Source organism: Hypanus sabinus, chromosome 3 (assembly GCF_030144855.1).
Source record: "Hypanus sabinus isolate sHypSab1 chromosome 3, sHypSab1.hap1, whole genome shotgun sequence".
Classification (NCBI taxonomy): Eukaryota; Metazoa; Chordata; class Chondrichthyes; order Myliobatiformes; family Dasyatidae; genus Hypanus; species Hypanus sabinus.
Window position 1 is genome coordinate 191,703,586 of NC_082708.1, and position 12,099 is coordinate 191,715,684.

A 12,099-nucleotide genomic window follows, 5' to 3' on the forward strand; every position below is an offset into this window, starting at 1 on the left:
TTTAGCCTGCAGATGGTGAAACTACGATTCATTCTCATAACATTGTGTATAGATATATTTAAAGCAAAGACTGATAGATCAACCTTCAATGCCCTTATAATGTAGATGAATGGGTTATAGATATATTTATTAACACTGAGTACTTGATGATCCTGAGTGGAAAATTATTTTACAGCATTTAAAAACAAATATATTAACCATCAATAAAGTACAGAATATACACAATTTACCAATGTGCAATAATGTATGATAGATACCATTAAGTGTGTTCTGTCAGAGATGAATTGCTTGGTAGGAAAGATTTTCTGCCCGATTTTTTTTTGTTTCATGACCTCTCCACCACTAGCGCAAGAGTCCAGGTTTTAGCCAAGGAATACAGCTTTCCATGCCTGCTGCCTAGCCCACCGAGTTCCTCTCCAGCATTTTGTATGCATTGCTCAGATTTCCAGCATCTTGTTTGGGTTTTAGCCAAGGACTGATCCAGCCTTTTTGAAGAGTTGTCTTTTGGCATCACCAGCCTCCCCCCACACCCCAGGTAAAGCTGTAAAGCACTGGTAAAAGATCTCCAGTATCCTACTGCACTCATCCTCTTCTTGTGAGCAGCCTTGGTGTAGGCTTCAGGTGAACCCAAGTTTAATTAGTTTAGCATAACTCTGGCCAAAAAGACCTGTTTATGTGCCGCACTGGTCTACATGACAGAACTGGTTGTCTGGAGCAGCACAATTAAAATCACAGGTAAACTAAACTATTAAAGCCTTGTTCTAAACACTCCAGGTGTATTGCAGTTCCAGACACCCACTTGCAAAGACTGGCACTGAGGGGATGCAACCAATATTAATATTTATTCCAGTCACAGGCTGAGGGCTGAATGATCTCAATAGGTGTAACAAACTGAAGGGCACAAGCTTCCCAGTGGAAGGAGTAATAGCAATTACCATTCATTCCCAGTTATCACAGCACTTGTAACAGGGCTTCCCTCCAATGGAATATTCCACTGTCAGCCTTCAGTGGCTAAGCTGCTGCCCTGAGCTACCCCAGTACCCTGTGGCTGTGTACAACTTACACCAGTGAACTCAGTCTGAAACAGTTTGGACTTTTATTGTCCTTACATATTTACAAGGCAGACACGAGTCTCTCCAGAGGCCAAATACATGACTGCACCAATCTGAGTTGAGACAGCAGTGGAGCTGCCAGACACTGGTGAAGCAAGAGGCTAACCAATCCTATAAAAGCCTCAAGCAGTGGGTCTTCCTCACCAAGAGGACCAGGTCTACAAAGACCAAACCCACTGGGACAACTTCACAGGTCAGCTGGTTCCAACAGCCAAAGGTCACAGGGGAGAGGCTTCCTCTCCACCTTTGTGTTTCTTCTTCTTTTTCTTTTTACTGTCCAGTACAGGAACCTCTGGTGTCTCCGACTCGAGTAGCTGACGATGCTTCTTTTTCTTGGCTGGAGTCTCCTGCACCCCATTTGCCACACTGTCCACCGGTGGTTCTTCCTCAACCTGCATCATCTTCTTTTTCTTTTTCTTCTTCTTCACCAGCTCGGTGTCTCCAACCTACAGGGAGACCCAAGAGTGTACGAGTTAAGAGACAGGCAGGTCTTACTCTCCATTTTAACCCTCTACTCAGTCAGATCCTTACCTCATTCTGTATTTTAACCCTCTTCTCAGGCGGCTCCTGGTCCTCGTCAGCCAACTCCGTCTCCGCTGCTGCAGCTTCCAGCGCTTGTTTCTCCCTCTTCCTCCTCCTCTTCTCTTTCTTCTCCATTTTACGTTTCAATTGTGCTGTCACCTCCGCCGCCTGGAAGGAGACAACTGCTGGTGAGTCCTGCTGTAGCAGAGGGCCGAGTAACAGATACCAGCAGCCCTGGTGGAATCACCAATACAAACAGACCCAATTGGATCAGCCTCATTAAATCAGTCTTTCCCTCCAGTGTTAGTCAGGTGGGTAATGTCACATCACCTCCATCAGATCTGCCCAGGACGAGGCACACTAAACACAGCTTGCTCCAACACCCACCTCAGCAGCAGCTTCCTTCATGACGTCGACATTCTTACGAGGAGCCTCTCCCGTCTCGTAGAACGCCAGCCGCTCTTCAACCTGGTCTCGCAGCTTGTCTCCGAACACGTTCGTGGGGATTTCTGTGGAAGGTTAGACAAGGAATGCGTGATGGACCAACACCAGGAACCCAAAGAACCCTACGCACCATACCACTCTGCTCAGAAGCTGGTTGTCAACATTCACAGCAGTGAAATACTGTTGACGAAAAATGGAGCATCACTGCAGCTGCCTGGAGTGGAGCAGCAGACACCTCCCCACACACACTCACCTGAAAAGCAGTCAATCCTGGAAGCAATTGTGCATTTGTTAGCCAGGTAACGCGAGATGCGGCCCTTGTTTTTAGCAGCTGCTCTGCCGATGAAAGTGGAGTGGAAGATCAAACCATACTTGGGAGTGTTGCTCCTCGTCTTCAGGGCCCTGCAGTCAGTAAAAATGGAAGGTTAAAACACAACTCCTTTCACCCCAAGGACCGGGACCCTCTGACAAGCATTCACTGCCATATCAATGAGCAATTATACTAACAAGCAGGCAGTACAATAGGTGAGCTGTGAGACCCACATTTGGTCCTGAGCCTAGTTGACAGCTCTCCCAGGGCTTCTGGCTTCTAGAAGTTTTAGGCCCCATAGCTGAGATGTGCTGGCACTGGAGAGTCAATAGAAAGTTCATAAGCAAACACGAGGAAATCTACAGATGCTGGAAATCCAAATAACACAGAAAATGTTGGTGGAACACAGCAGGCCAGGCAGCATCTATAAGGAGAAGCACTGTCAATGTTTCGGGCCGAGACCCTTCGTCAGGACCAACTGAAAGGAAAGATAGTAAGTAGGAGGGGAAAATGTGAAATGATAGAAGACCGGAGGGGATGGGATGAAGCTAAGAGCTGGAAAGGTGATTGGTGAAAGTGATACAGAGCTGGAGAAGGGAAAGGATCTGGGACGGGAGGCCTCAGGAGAAGGGGAAGGGGAGGGGAGCACCAGAGGGAGATGGAGAACTGGCAAACAACCAAATATGTCAGGGATGGGGTAAGAAGGGGAGGAGGGGCATAAACAGAAGTTAGGTAAGTCAATGTTCACGGCATCAGGTTGGAGGCTACCCAGCCGGTATATAAGGTGTTGTTCCTCCAACCTGAGTGCGGACACTTCACTTCCACCTGTGAGTTGGCTGGTGCATCCGGTGCGGCCTTTTATATATTGGCGAGACCTGATGCAGACTGGGAGACCGTTTCGCTGAACACGTACGCTCGGTCTGCCAGAGAAAGCAGGATCTCTCAGAGGCCACATATTTTAATTCCATGTCCCATTCTGATATGTCTATCCATGGCCTCCACCACTGTCAAGATGAATCCACACTCAGGTTGGAGGAACAACACCTTATACACCAGCTGGGTAGCCTCCAACCTGATGGCATGAACATTGAGTTCTCTAACTTACGATAATGCCCCTCCCCTTCTGATCCCATCCTTGACATATTTAGTTGCTTGTTTTTTTTTTCTCTCTCTCTGCCCATCAATGCCTGTTCTCCATCTGGTGCTACCCCCCCCCCTTTCTTTCTCCCGAGGCCTCCTGTTCCAGATCCTTTCCCTTCTCCAGCTCTGTATCACTTTCGCAAATCACCTTTCCAGCTCTTAGTTTCATCCCACCCCCTCAAGTCTTCTCCTATCATTTCGCATTTCCCCCTCCCCCCATTACCTTCAAATCTCTATCTCCCCCTTCAGTTAGTCCTGACGAAGGGTCTCGACCTGAAACATTGACTGTGCTTCTCCCATAGATGCTGCCTGGCCTGCTGTCTTCCACCAGCATTTTGTGTGTGTTGTTAGAAAGTTCCTAAGAATGTTTCAAAGAATGAGAAGCATTTGATGGCTCTGGGCCTGATGCCACTGGGGGGGGCAGTGGAGAGAAGAGAAAGAATCCCATTGAAAACCACTATTGAAAGGAGTGGAGCAGATGTGGAGAGGATTTTTTCCTGTAGTGGGAGAGTCAGGACCAATGCGCACAGCCTCAGAACATAGGTGCTGCCTTAGAACAGAGGAGGAGTAAATTTTTTTAGCCAGAGGGTGGTTAATCTGAAATTCATTGCCATGAACAGTTGTGGAGATCAAGTCATTGGCCTGATTAGTCAGGGCATCAAAGGTTCCAGGGAGATGACAGGAGAATGCCGTTGAGGACAACAAATCAGCCATAATGAAATGAGCTGAATAGCCTAATTTTGCTCAAGTCCAAAAGTGTTATAGTTACCGTCAGAGGAGTAGTGGGAGGTAGTAAATGGGCATAAAAGAAGAGTGGCTGGGGTGATGGCAGAGGCAGGAAGATGAGATGCTCAGACAGGCACGTAAATGTAAAAGAAATGGCTTTTTTGATTACCAACTTAACTGCTTCAGCACACTGTGGGCTGAAGAACCTATTCCTGTGTTGGACTGGTCTATGTTCTAAAAGGTTAGAGGGACTAAATACCCCAGCTGCACTATTCAGCCCATTGAGTATGTCATGGGAAAACAGAGGACCTCCATTTTAAAGGTAACAATTAGAACACTAAAGGACTTGACAGAAAAACAAAATACCTGCCAAGCCCCTGAACAGACATGCACACTGCACCACAATGAAGGAAAGTGGTGACTGCTCAGAGCCTGGGGTCTGGTATCACACGCACTGCTGGCAGTGCATCAACAAGTACTCCCAGTCTGCTGCCATCATCACAGCCACCCAGCAGTGGTACCTGAACAGAGCTTTCTCTGCTCCCAGGATCTGCACCGTAGAGGCCGGGTATTTGGCCAGATTAGTCAGGCTGCCTGCGTGCGAGATCAGACGAGCTCCAACCTGCAGGGAGAAAACCATGACAACTTAAACTGCAAGGAAGTACCAGAATCAAGTTTCTTTTTAATTAATCTCCCTTAATGTTTGTCTGACACCATCCATTTTAATTCCTTGCTACTTTTCTAGTTTAGTACTTATTTACTTTGAGGTACAACACCCTTTGAGCCCCAGTCACGTGACGTGCTGAGCAGGTTCTCTGCCCGGAATACTGAGTGCTACCACAGCAGCTGTTTGAACCTTTACACTCTCCCCGTATATACCTGCATCTCCGCCCTCTCCGAAGGTTAAGGCTCGTAAGCCATGGGCTTGTTACATTGCCCCTTGTCTACCCCAGTGCATTTCACTGTTTTGATGTACACATGTCAAATAATCAGAGTCTTCCCACTCCATGATCCAGTGCTCTCTAATGTGCTGGAGGACTGACAGAAATATACCAGCAGAAGCAAGCACATTCTGAACACTAAACTGCGACAGGACTCCACAATGACACTTACCACCTCTCCAATGAGCGTGGCCAGGTTTGGTGCCACCTGGTTCATCTTGGAACGCAGGTACTCCTGGAGAGTTTTCCTGTATTCCGCAAGAGACACCACTCTGTTCGAGAAGCTCTCGATGTTAATAAGATCAATGGGAGAAATATCCATCCCTGCAACAGGAGAGTAATTATAGACAGCCATCTTGGAACCCAGACAGCAAACCCAAGCTGTGCAACTGTTGGGGTAGGAATACCATGGAACCACTTCAATCTATGTCTCTTTACAGACTGTAGTACACTAATACAGTAGCCATCTCCCCCAGTCTATCCCTGCACAAGGATACACCAGCAGGGACCACTCCATCTGCACACACCAGGACAGCCACTGGAGAAGGAACTCTTTTCCACTCTGCACAGCCAGTATCAGTAAATGCTTTAAATTAACGCCCAGTTGGAAATCACTGGGCACCCTCCAGCACACGTGGTGGTGGTGGTGGTCACAAGTCAGGCAGTATAGGAACATGACCTTTGGCCAACCAAGTCTGAATTGCCAATGTTTAGCCCAAATCCCTCTACACTTGTCCTATCCATAACCAAGCTGAACTGAATTAAAGCTAAAGGCACCTCATTCTGTGGAGTTACCCAGCACCCTATCAGGCAGAGGGGGACAACTGATCAAGGTGATTATCCCTTCTCTAGACCCCACCCCACAGTCCAGAGGCCATCACCCACTTACCCATGGAGCTGCGCGATGCATCCAGGATGGCCTGGGCTTTGGCACTATCCATCACAATCTCCTCCAGTGCTGGCAGACTCTCCTCTGTAAGCTCCTTCCTGTTTCCGATCAGCTTTGCCAGCCGGCAGTATGTGTAGTTTTCACCTACAATCTTGATGAGCTCTGGGAAATGGTAGCCATACCACTCTCTGCAGGGATAATAGATAGTCATGATATAGCAGAGCAGGCAATCCCTGTCCTCAATGTGCAGTACAGCCTGTCAACACCAGTAACCTGTGTCTCCCTGACAACAATCCAGGCCAGGCCACAGGAAGAGCCAGACTGGGGTGTAACAGGGATCCTGCTCTGCCTCCCCTTCCTGTACAGGCACTCCGAACGAGAGCAGAGCCTGTGGTAAGCTTGGGGAGATCCAGTACCTTGCTGGCCACCCACCCGTGCTGGCAATACACATCCGACCATCGGGGCTGATGGACAGCACTTGTATTATTAAGTCAAAACACCAGAGGACAAGCCTTTCAAGGTTCTGGGGGCGGGGTGGTCACGTAGGACAAGTTTAAAGGCAAGCTTTCCTTTTTATTCTGAAGAGAAAAGCTTGGGCTCTCTCAACCTCTCAAGACATGCTCTAATGCAGTGAGCATCCTGATAAATCCAACAGCTTCCACATCCTTCCTATAGTAAAGTAATACTCAAACTGTGAACCTATAATACTCTTATTATTGCCCAAGCCTGCAGGTACATGACCCTCATGGAGAATTGTTGAGTTACCTGACCCTCATGGAAAAAGTGTTGATGTCCTTATCCAGCTGGTCCAACAGGCTGATGGACTGAATGATCATATTATCAACCCGATTGACGTTGAACTTGACCTTGGCACGCGAGTAGCTGTGACCCAAGCCCAGCTGGGCCTTGGCAGCGGAGAGTGCAGTCAGGCCCTGGATCAAGGAATGGAAATGCAGGCGGACACCTAGATCAAGACACAACAGGCAGAGAACCAGGTTACACCCCACAACACTAACCCAGGCCACAGGGAGACACTCCCACCCCAATGTCTAATGGCTTAACAGATTGGCATTATACAGTCAGTTAGTACAAGCACATTAGGTACAGTACACAAACTTCTGCCCCTGATCTTGTACTAATCGTTAAAACTTACTGCAAGATCAATTTATCTCTTCACTCCCACACAGCCCTCTGTTTTTCAATCCTGTGCCCTAAGTCTCTAAATCATCTCTAATGTATTTGCTTCTATCTACCATCATACCTGGCAGGGCATTCCAGGTATCTCCCTATATGCTCCTCTAATCATATTAAAATATGCCCCATTTCATCCTGGGAAATCCTCTGGCTGTCCACTCTGTGCCTCTTATCTTGTTTCACAGGTGACTCACCACGAAGTATCTCGGCCACCACCCCTCCTGCCTGGCACTGGATGCCAAGCTCTTCCTGGATGGCTGCTCCCAGCTTCTGATCGCCCACACCAAGCATCACCTTCCTTTTCTTGCTGGATGCCGGCATGTTGGTCTCCAACAGCAGCCTCAAGTCCTCATGAACGATACCTGGGAGGAGGGAGCAAGTTGCAGTTTGAAAGGAGCAGAGATGGAGCAGGGGAGGGCGGCACGTTGCTCTCTGCAGTGCTCAGTCTCACTGGTTCACTTCACTGGTAGTCAGTGGATTGACAGATTTGATTAATGAGTCATCACCGCACTGAAGAATGCCCAATGCCAGCCCAGACCAAGCGGAGAAAGCAAATTAAACAGCCAGCAAGTCTCTGCAAACTGAGCTGTTGCAACCAATTATCAGCCAAACAAACTGTGTTCCTATACCTCTCCTCACCCAGCTCAGAGCTGGTCACACTACAGCTGAACAAAATACCAGAGTAACTGAGTAGGCCAGGCAGCTTCTATAAAAAAATGTCCTCAATATTTCAGGCAGAAAGCCTTCAGGACTGGTGAAAAAAAAGCCAAGGTTTGGAAGGGGAGGGGAGGGGAGAGAGGAACACTGGTGATAGGTGAAACTTGAAGGATTCACCAAGTTGACTGGTGAAAGAGGTACAAGCTGGAGGAGTCTGATAGCAGAGGACAGAAGGAATGAAGAAAGAAGAGGGGTGGTGCATTAGAGGGAGGTGATAGGCAGGCAGAGATAAGGGGAGAGGGGGAAAGGGGATGGGGAACTACAAGAAGTTTGAGAAATTGATGCTCGTGCCATCGGTGTGGCCTCAGACAGTGATGGATGGACATATCACAAGGGGAATGGGAAGTGGAATAAAAATGGGAGATCCTGCTTTTATCGGGCAGATGGAGCGTAGCTGCTCAGCGAAGCGGTCTCACCAATATACAGTATATGACCAACAGCCTCACAGATGAAGGCTTCCCTCACTTGGAAGGACTGAGGCTCTGAATGGTAGTGAGGGAGGTGGTGACGTAGGGGCAGGTGTAGCATTTGTTCCACATGTAAGGATAAGTACTGGGGGAAATCAGTGGGGAGGGATAAATGAACAAGGGAGTCACATAGAAAGTGATCCCTACGGAAAGCAGGAAGTGTGTGTGTGGGGGGGGGGGGAGATGCAGAGCAGAAAGTGCTTGGATTGCCAGCATCCGCAGATTTCTCATTTGGGACGTGGAATATTATGTTAATTCTGCTCAGGATGAGAATAACTACAGCTGGCCGTCCTTATTTGTGGATCGGGAAAACCTGTAAGTTCTCTCTCCAGCACTCGTAGCTTGAGCAAGTACAGACTATTTTTTCTTATCACTGTTCCCTAAACAATACAGTACAACTATTTACACAGCACTTACATTGTATTAGGTATTATAAGTAACCTAGAACTGACTTGGAAATACAGGCAGTCCCCAGGTTATGAATGAGTTCCATTTCTGAGTCTGTCTTTAAGTCGGATTTGAAATCCGAACTGGTACATCTGGTATTATTTAGCGTCAGTTAGTCAAACTTTACTATAGTATATATTTTACCTTACTTTGCATATAAAATACTTAAGAAACATGCTTATTTCAATAACTGCATTGCTTAGTAATAATTGTAGCTTTCATCGGGGTAGGGCCTCCCTCAGAGTGTCAGACACCATGAGCCAATAGGCTGGCCCTGGACTTATTTCCACTTGGCATGATTAACTTAGTATTTAATTATTTATGGTTTTATATTGCTATATTTCTACACTATTCTTGGTTGCTGCAGCTGTAACAAAACACAATTTCTCTCGGGATCAATGAAGTCAGTCTGTCTGGAGGACTGTCCACGTGGAAGCCACAGGGGCTTGTTTGCAGTTGTGCTCTGGTGAACATGGTGGGCATGTTATGTTGGCACTGAAATGTGTGGCGACGCCTTGGGCACACTGGCTGTTAATGTTTCCGTGTACACACGAGGCCTTATAAGCACACGTTGGGGGATAGTGAGCAGCTCACTCACTAACCATTCACTGGAATTAACCCATTACCCCATTTGTAACAGGGCAAGCACTCACCTTCAGAAACAGCATTGATGTTCTCCAGGGCACTCTGCGCAGATTTAAACGGCGAGAAAGCCACCAGCTTAACTATGTTGTTGAACTTCCCAATGGACACAATGCTCTCCTCCACCTGACAGGCATAAACTACATGTTAGGCCATAGAAACAGAAAACCTACAGCACAATACAGGCCCTTCAGCCCACAGAGCTGTGCCTAACATGTCCTTTACCTTAGAAATCACCTAGGCTTACAGAGCCCTCGTTTTCTAAGCTCCATGTATTTATTGGAGTCTCTTAAAAGACCCTATCATTTCCACCTCCACCACCAAAAGCCCATTCCATGCACTCACCACTCTGCATAAAAAACTTACCCCTGTACCTACTTCCAAGCACCTTAAAACTACAGCCTCGTATTAGCCATTTCAGCCCTGGGGAAAAGCCTCTGACTATCTACACGATCAATGCCTCTCATCATCTTATACACCTCTGATCCTCCATCGCTCCAAGGAGAAAAGGCCAAGTCAACTCAACCTATTCTCATAAGACATGCTCCCCAATCCAGGCAACATCCTTGTAAATCTCCTCTGCACCCTTTCTATCGTTTCCACATCCTTCCTGTAGCAAGGCGACCGTGTTCAAAGAGCAGCTTGTGCTCAATGATTCAGAAATAAAACCTAACATTACTGCTCATTCACACACTGGTCCCGTGAGCCAAAAGTGACTCCAACCCACAGTGAAACCTAAAGTTTAAAGTAAACTTATTTTTATCCCAGGTAATCAGGACATTACAAACATACAACAGAATCAATGATCAACCACACACAGACAATCAAAAGGAAAATTGTACATCATTTTCACGTTTTTTGCATTTCTGCCTCCAAATTTCAGGACATATAAATCTGTAATTAAGTCGGATTTATGTTTTAGGTATCAAAACCAGATTGCAATGTAATATTGAACACAACATTCTGAAGCCGCAAGCCTCTAATGGACAAGTAAACAAGGTATAACGGGTACAGCACGTATTAAAGTTCAGCAGGAACATGAAGCTGAGACATAAAGGAACGAAGTAACCGGATATGTGGCGAGAGCATTCGCCAAGTTTGGCAGCGCGTCCAGACGAGAAATGAAAGGGTCAGGAGCAATTCAGCGTGTGCAGTGCAGGAGTAGGCGGCCTGTAGTCTAGGCCCCACACGTGGTGACTGCGGCCCTGCTGGGGGGAAGATGCCTTCAGGCCAGCCGATCGATAGTGATATCCTCCCCACACCCACCTCACCTGAGGCATCAGCAGGCCGATCTCCTCCACTTCCTTCACCACCAGCAGAGCGTAGCCGGCGGCATGCTCGAACAACACATGTAGTAGCACCTGCAGAGTGGGAGAAACAGCGTCAGGGGCGGCCACACACTCGACCCCGGGGATCCGAGCAGGCCGCACCGCTCCTCACTCCCCCCCCTCCCCACAGCCCGAGGCCTAACCCGGCCCGCCCGCCCCCTGCCCGTACCCCCGCACAGCCCCATTAACCGGGCCTCTCACCCCCTTCCCCCTGCCCGTACCCCCGCACAGCCCCATTAACCGGGCGTCTCACCCCCTTCCCCCTGCCCGTACCCCCGCACAGCCCCATTAACCGGGCGTCTCACCCCCTTCCCCCTGCCCGTACCCCCGCACAGCCCCATTAACCGGGCGTCTCACCCCCTTCCCCCTGCCCGTACCCCCGCACAGCCCCATTAACCGGGCCTCTCACCCCCTTCCCCCTGCCCGTACCCCCGCACAGCCCCATTAACCGGGCGTCTCACCCCCTTCCCCCTGCCCGTACCCCCGCACAGCCCCATTAACCGGGCGTCTCACCCCCTTCCCCCTGCCCGTACCCCCGCACAGCCCCATTAACTGGGCGTCTCACCCCCTTCCCCCTGCCCGTACCCCCGCACAGCCCCATTAACCGGGCCTCTCACCCCCTTCCCCCTGCCCGTACCCCCGCACAGCCCCATTAACTGGGCCTCTCACCATGACGCCGCCCGCCTCGGCGATCTCCCGCTCCGACTGAGGCTTGGTGCCACGTGACGCAGCTTCTTATACCGGCCCACCTCGCAGCAAAACGCAGTGTCACTGGCTGCCAACACCGACCAATTAGCATAGAGTATGAGGCTGAGCGGGAGATCCCACCGGCAGTTCAGCAATGTGGGAACTACAGCAACGGGTCAGTCAGCATGTCGAGACGAGAAGTGAAAGGGTCAGGAGCAATTCAGCGTGTGTAGTGCAGCAGATATGATGCAACCTGATATATATAAACAGATGGTCCAAAGCATCCAGTAGTTAGTAGCTTCTCCCTATAGATGCTGCCTGGCCTGCTGTGTGTGCAGTAGTTAGTGTTCCAAGTTTCAGCTGACTAAAGACTTGCCTGAGATGGTTGCTATCATTTTAGCCTTGGAGTTGGGCAAAGAAGTACGCCCTGATTATGCAATTCTATGCTCTGATTAATTCACGGTGTTGACATCTATTAAAACGCCTTTACTAGAAGGTGTTCGATAAGGTGCTGCACAGGATACTCTTATCTA

General features: G+C 48.7%; 1 protein-coding gene and 2 non-coding genes across 3 annotated transcripts; all 3 read right to left on the reverse strand.

The window, feature by feature from the left end:
• Window positions 1-102: 102 nt before the first annotated feature.
• On the reverse strand, window positions 103-11,611 carry nop56 (NOP56 ribonucleoprotein homolog). The gene is made up of 12 exons (XM_059965907.1): window positions 11,549-11,611; window positions 10,823-10,912; window positions 9,563-9,677; window positions 7,473-7,640; window positions 6,850-7,048; window positions 6,085-6,272; window positions 5,368-5,519; window positions 4,776-4,876; window positions 2,332-2,480; window positions 2,022-2,143; window positions 1,644-1,802; window positions 103-1,558 (listed from the first exon to the last, which is right to left on the reverse strand). The coding sequence occupies exons 1-12, from the start codon at window positions 11,549-11,551 to the stop codon at window positions 1,331-1,333; spliced, it is 1,674 nt and encodes a 557-aa protein (XP_059821890.1). The 5' UTR covers window positions 11,552-11,611; the 3' UTR covers window positions 103-1,330.
• On the reverse strand, window positions 1,902-1,969 carry LOC132392043 (small nucleolar RNA SNORD57). The gene has a single exon (XR_009511421.1). It is a non-coding gene; the product is annotated as a small nucleolar RNA SNORD57 (small nucleolar RNA).
• Window positions 6,358-6,494, reverse strand: LOC132392044 (small nucleolar RNA SNORA51). The gene has a single exon (XR_009511422.1). It is a non-coding gene; the product is annotated as a small nucleolar RNA SNORA51 (small nucleolar RNA).
• Window positions 11,612-12,099: the final 488 nt, after the last annotated feature.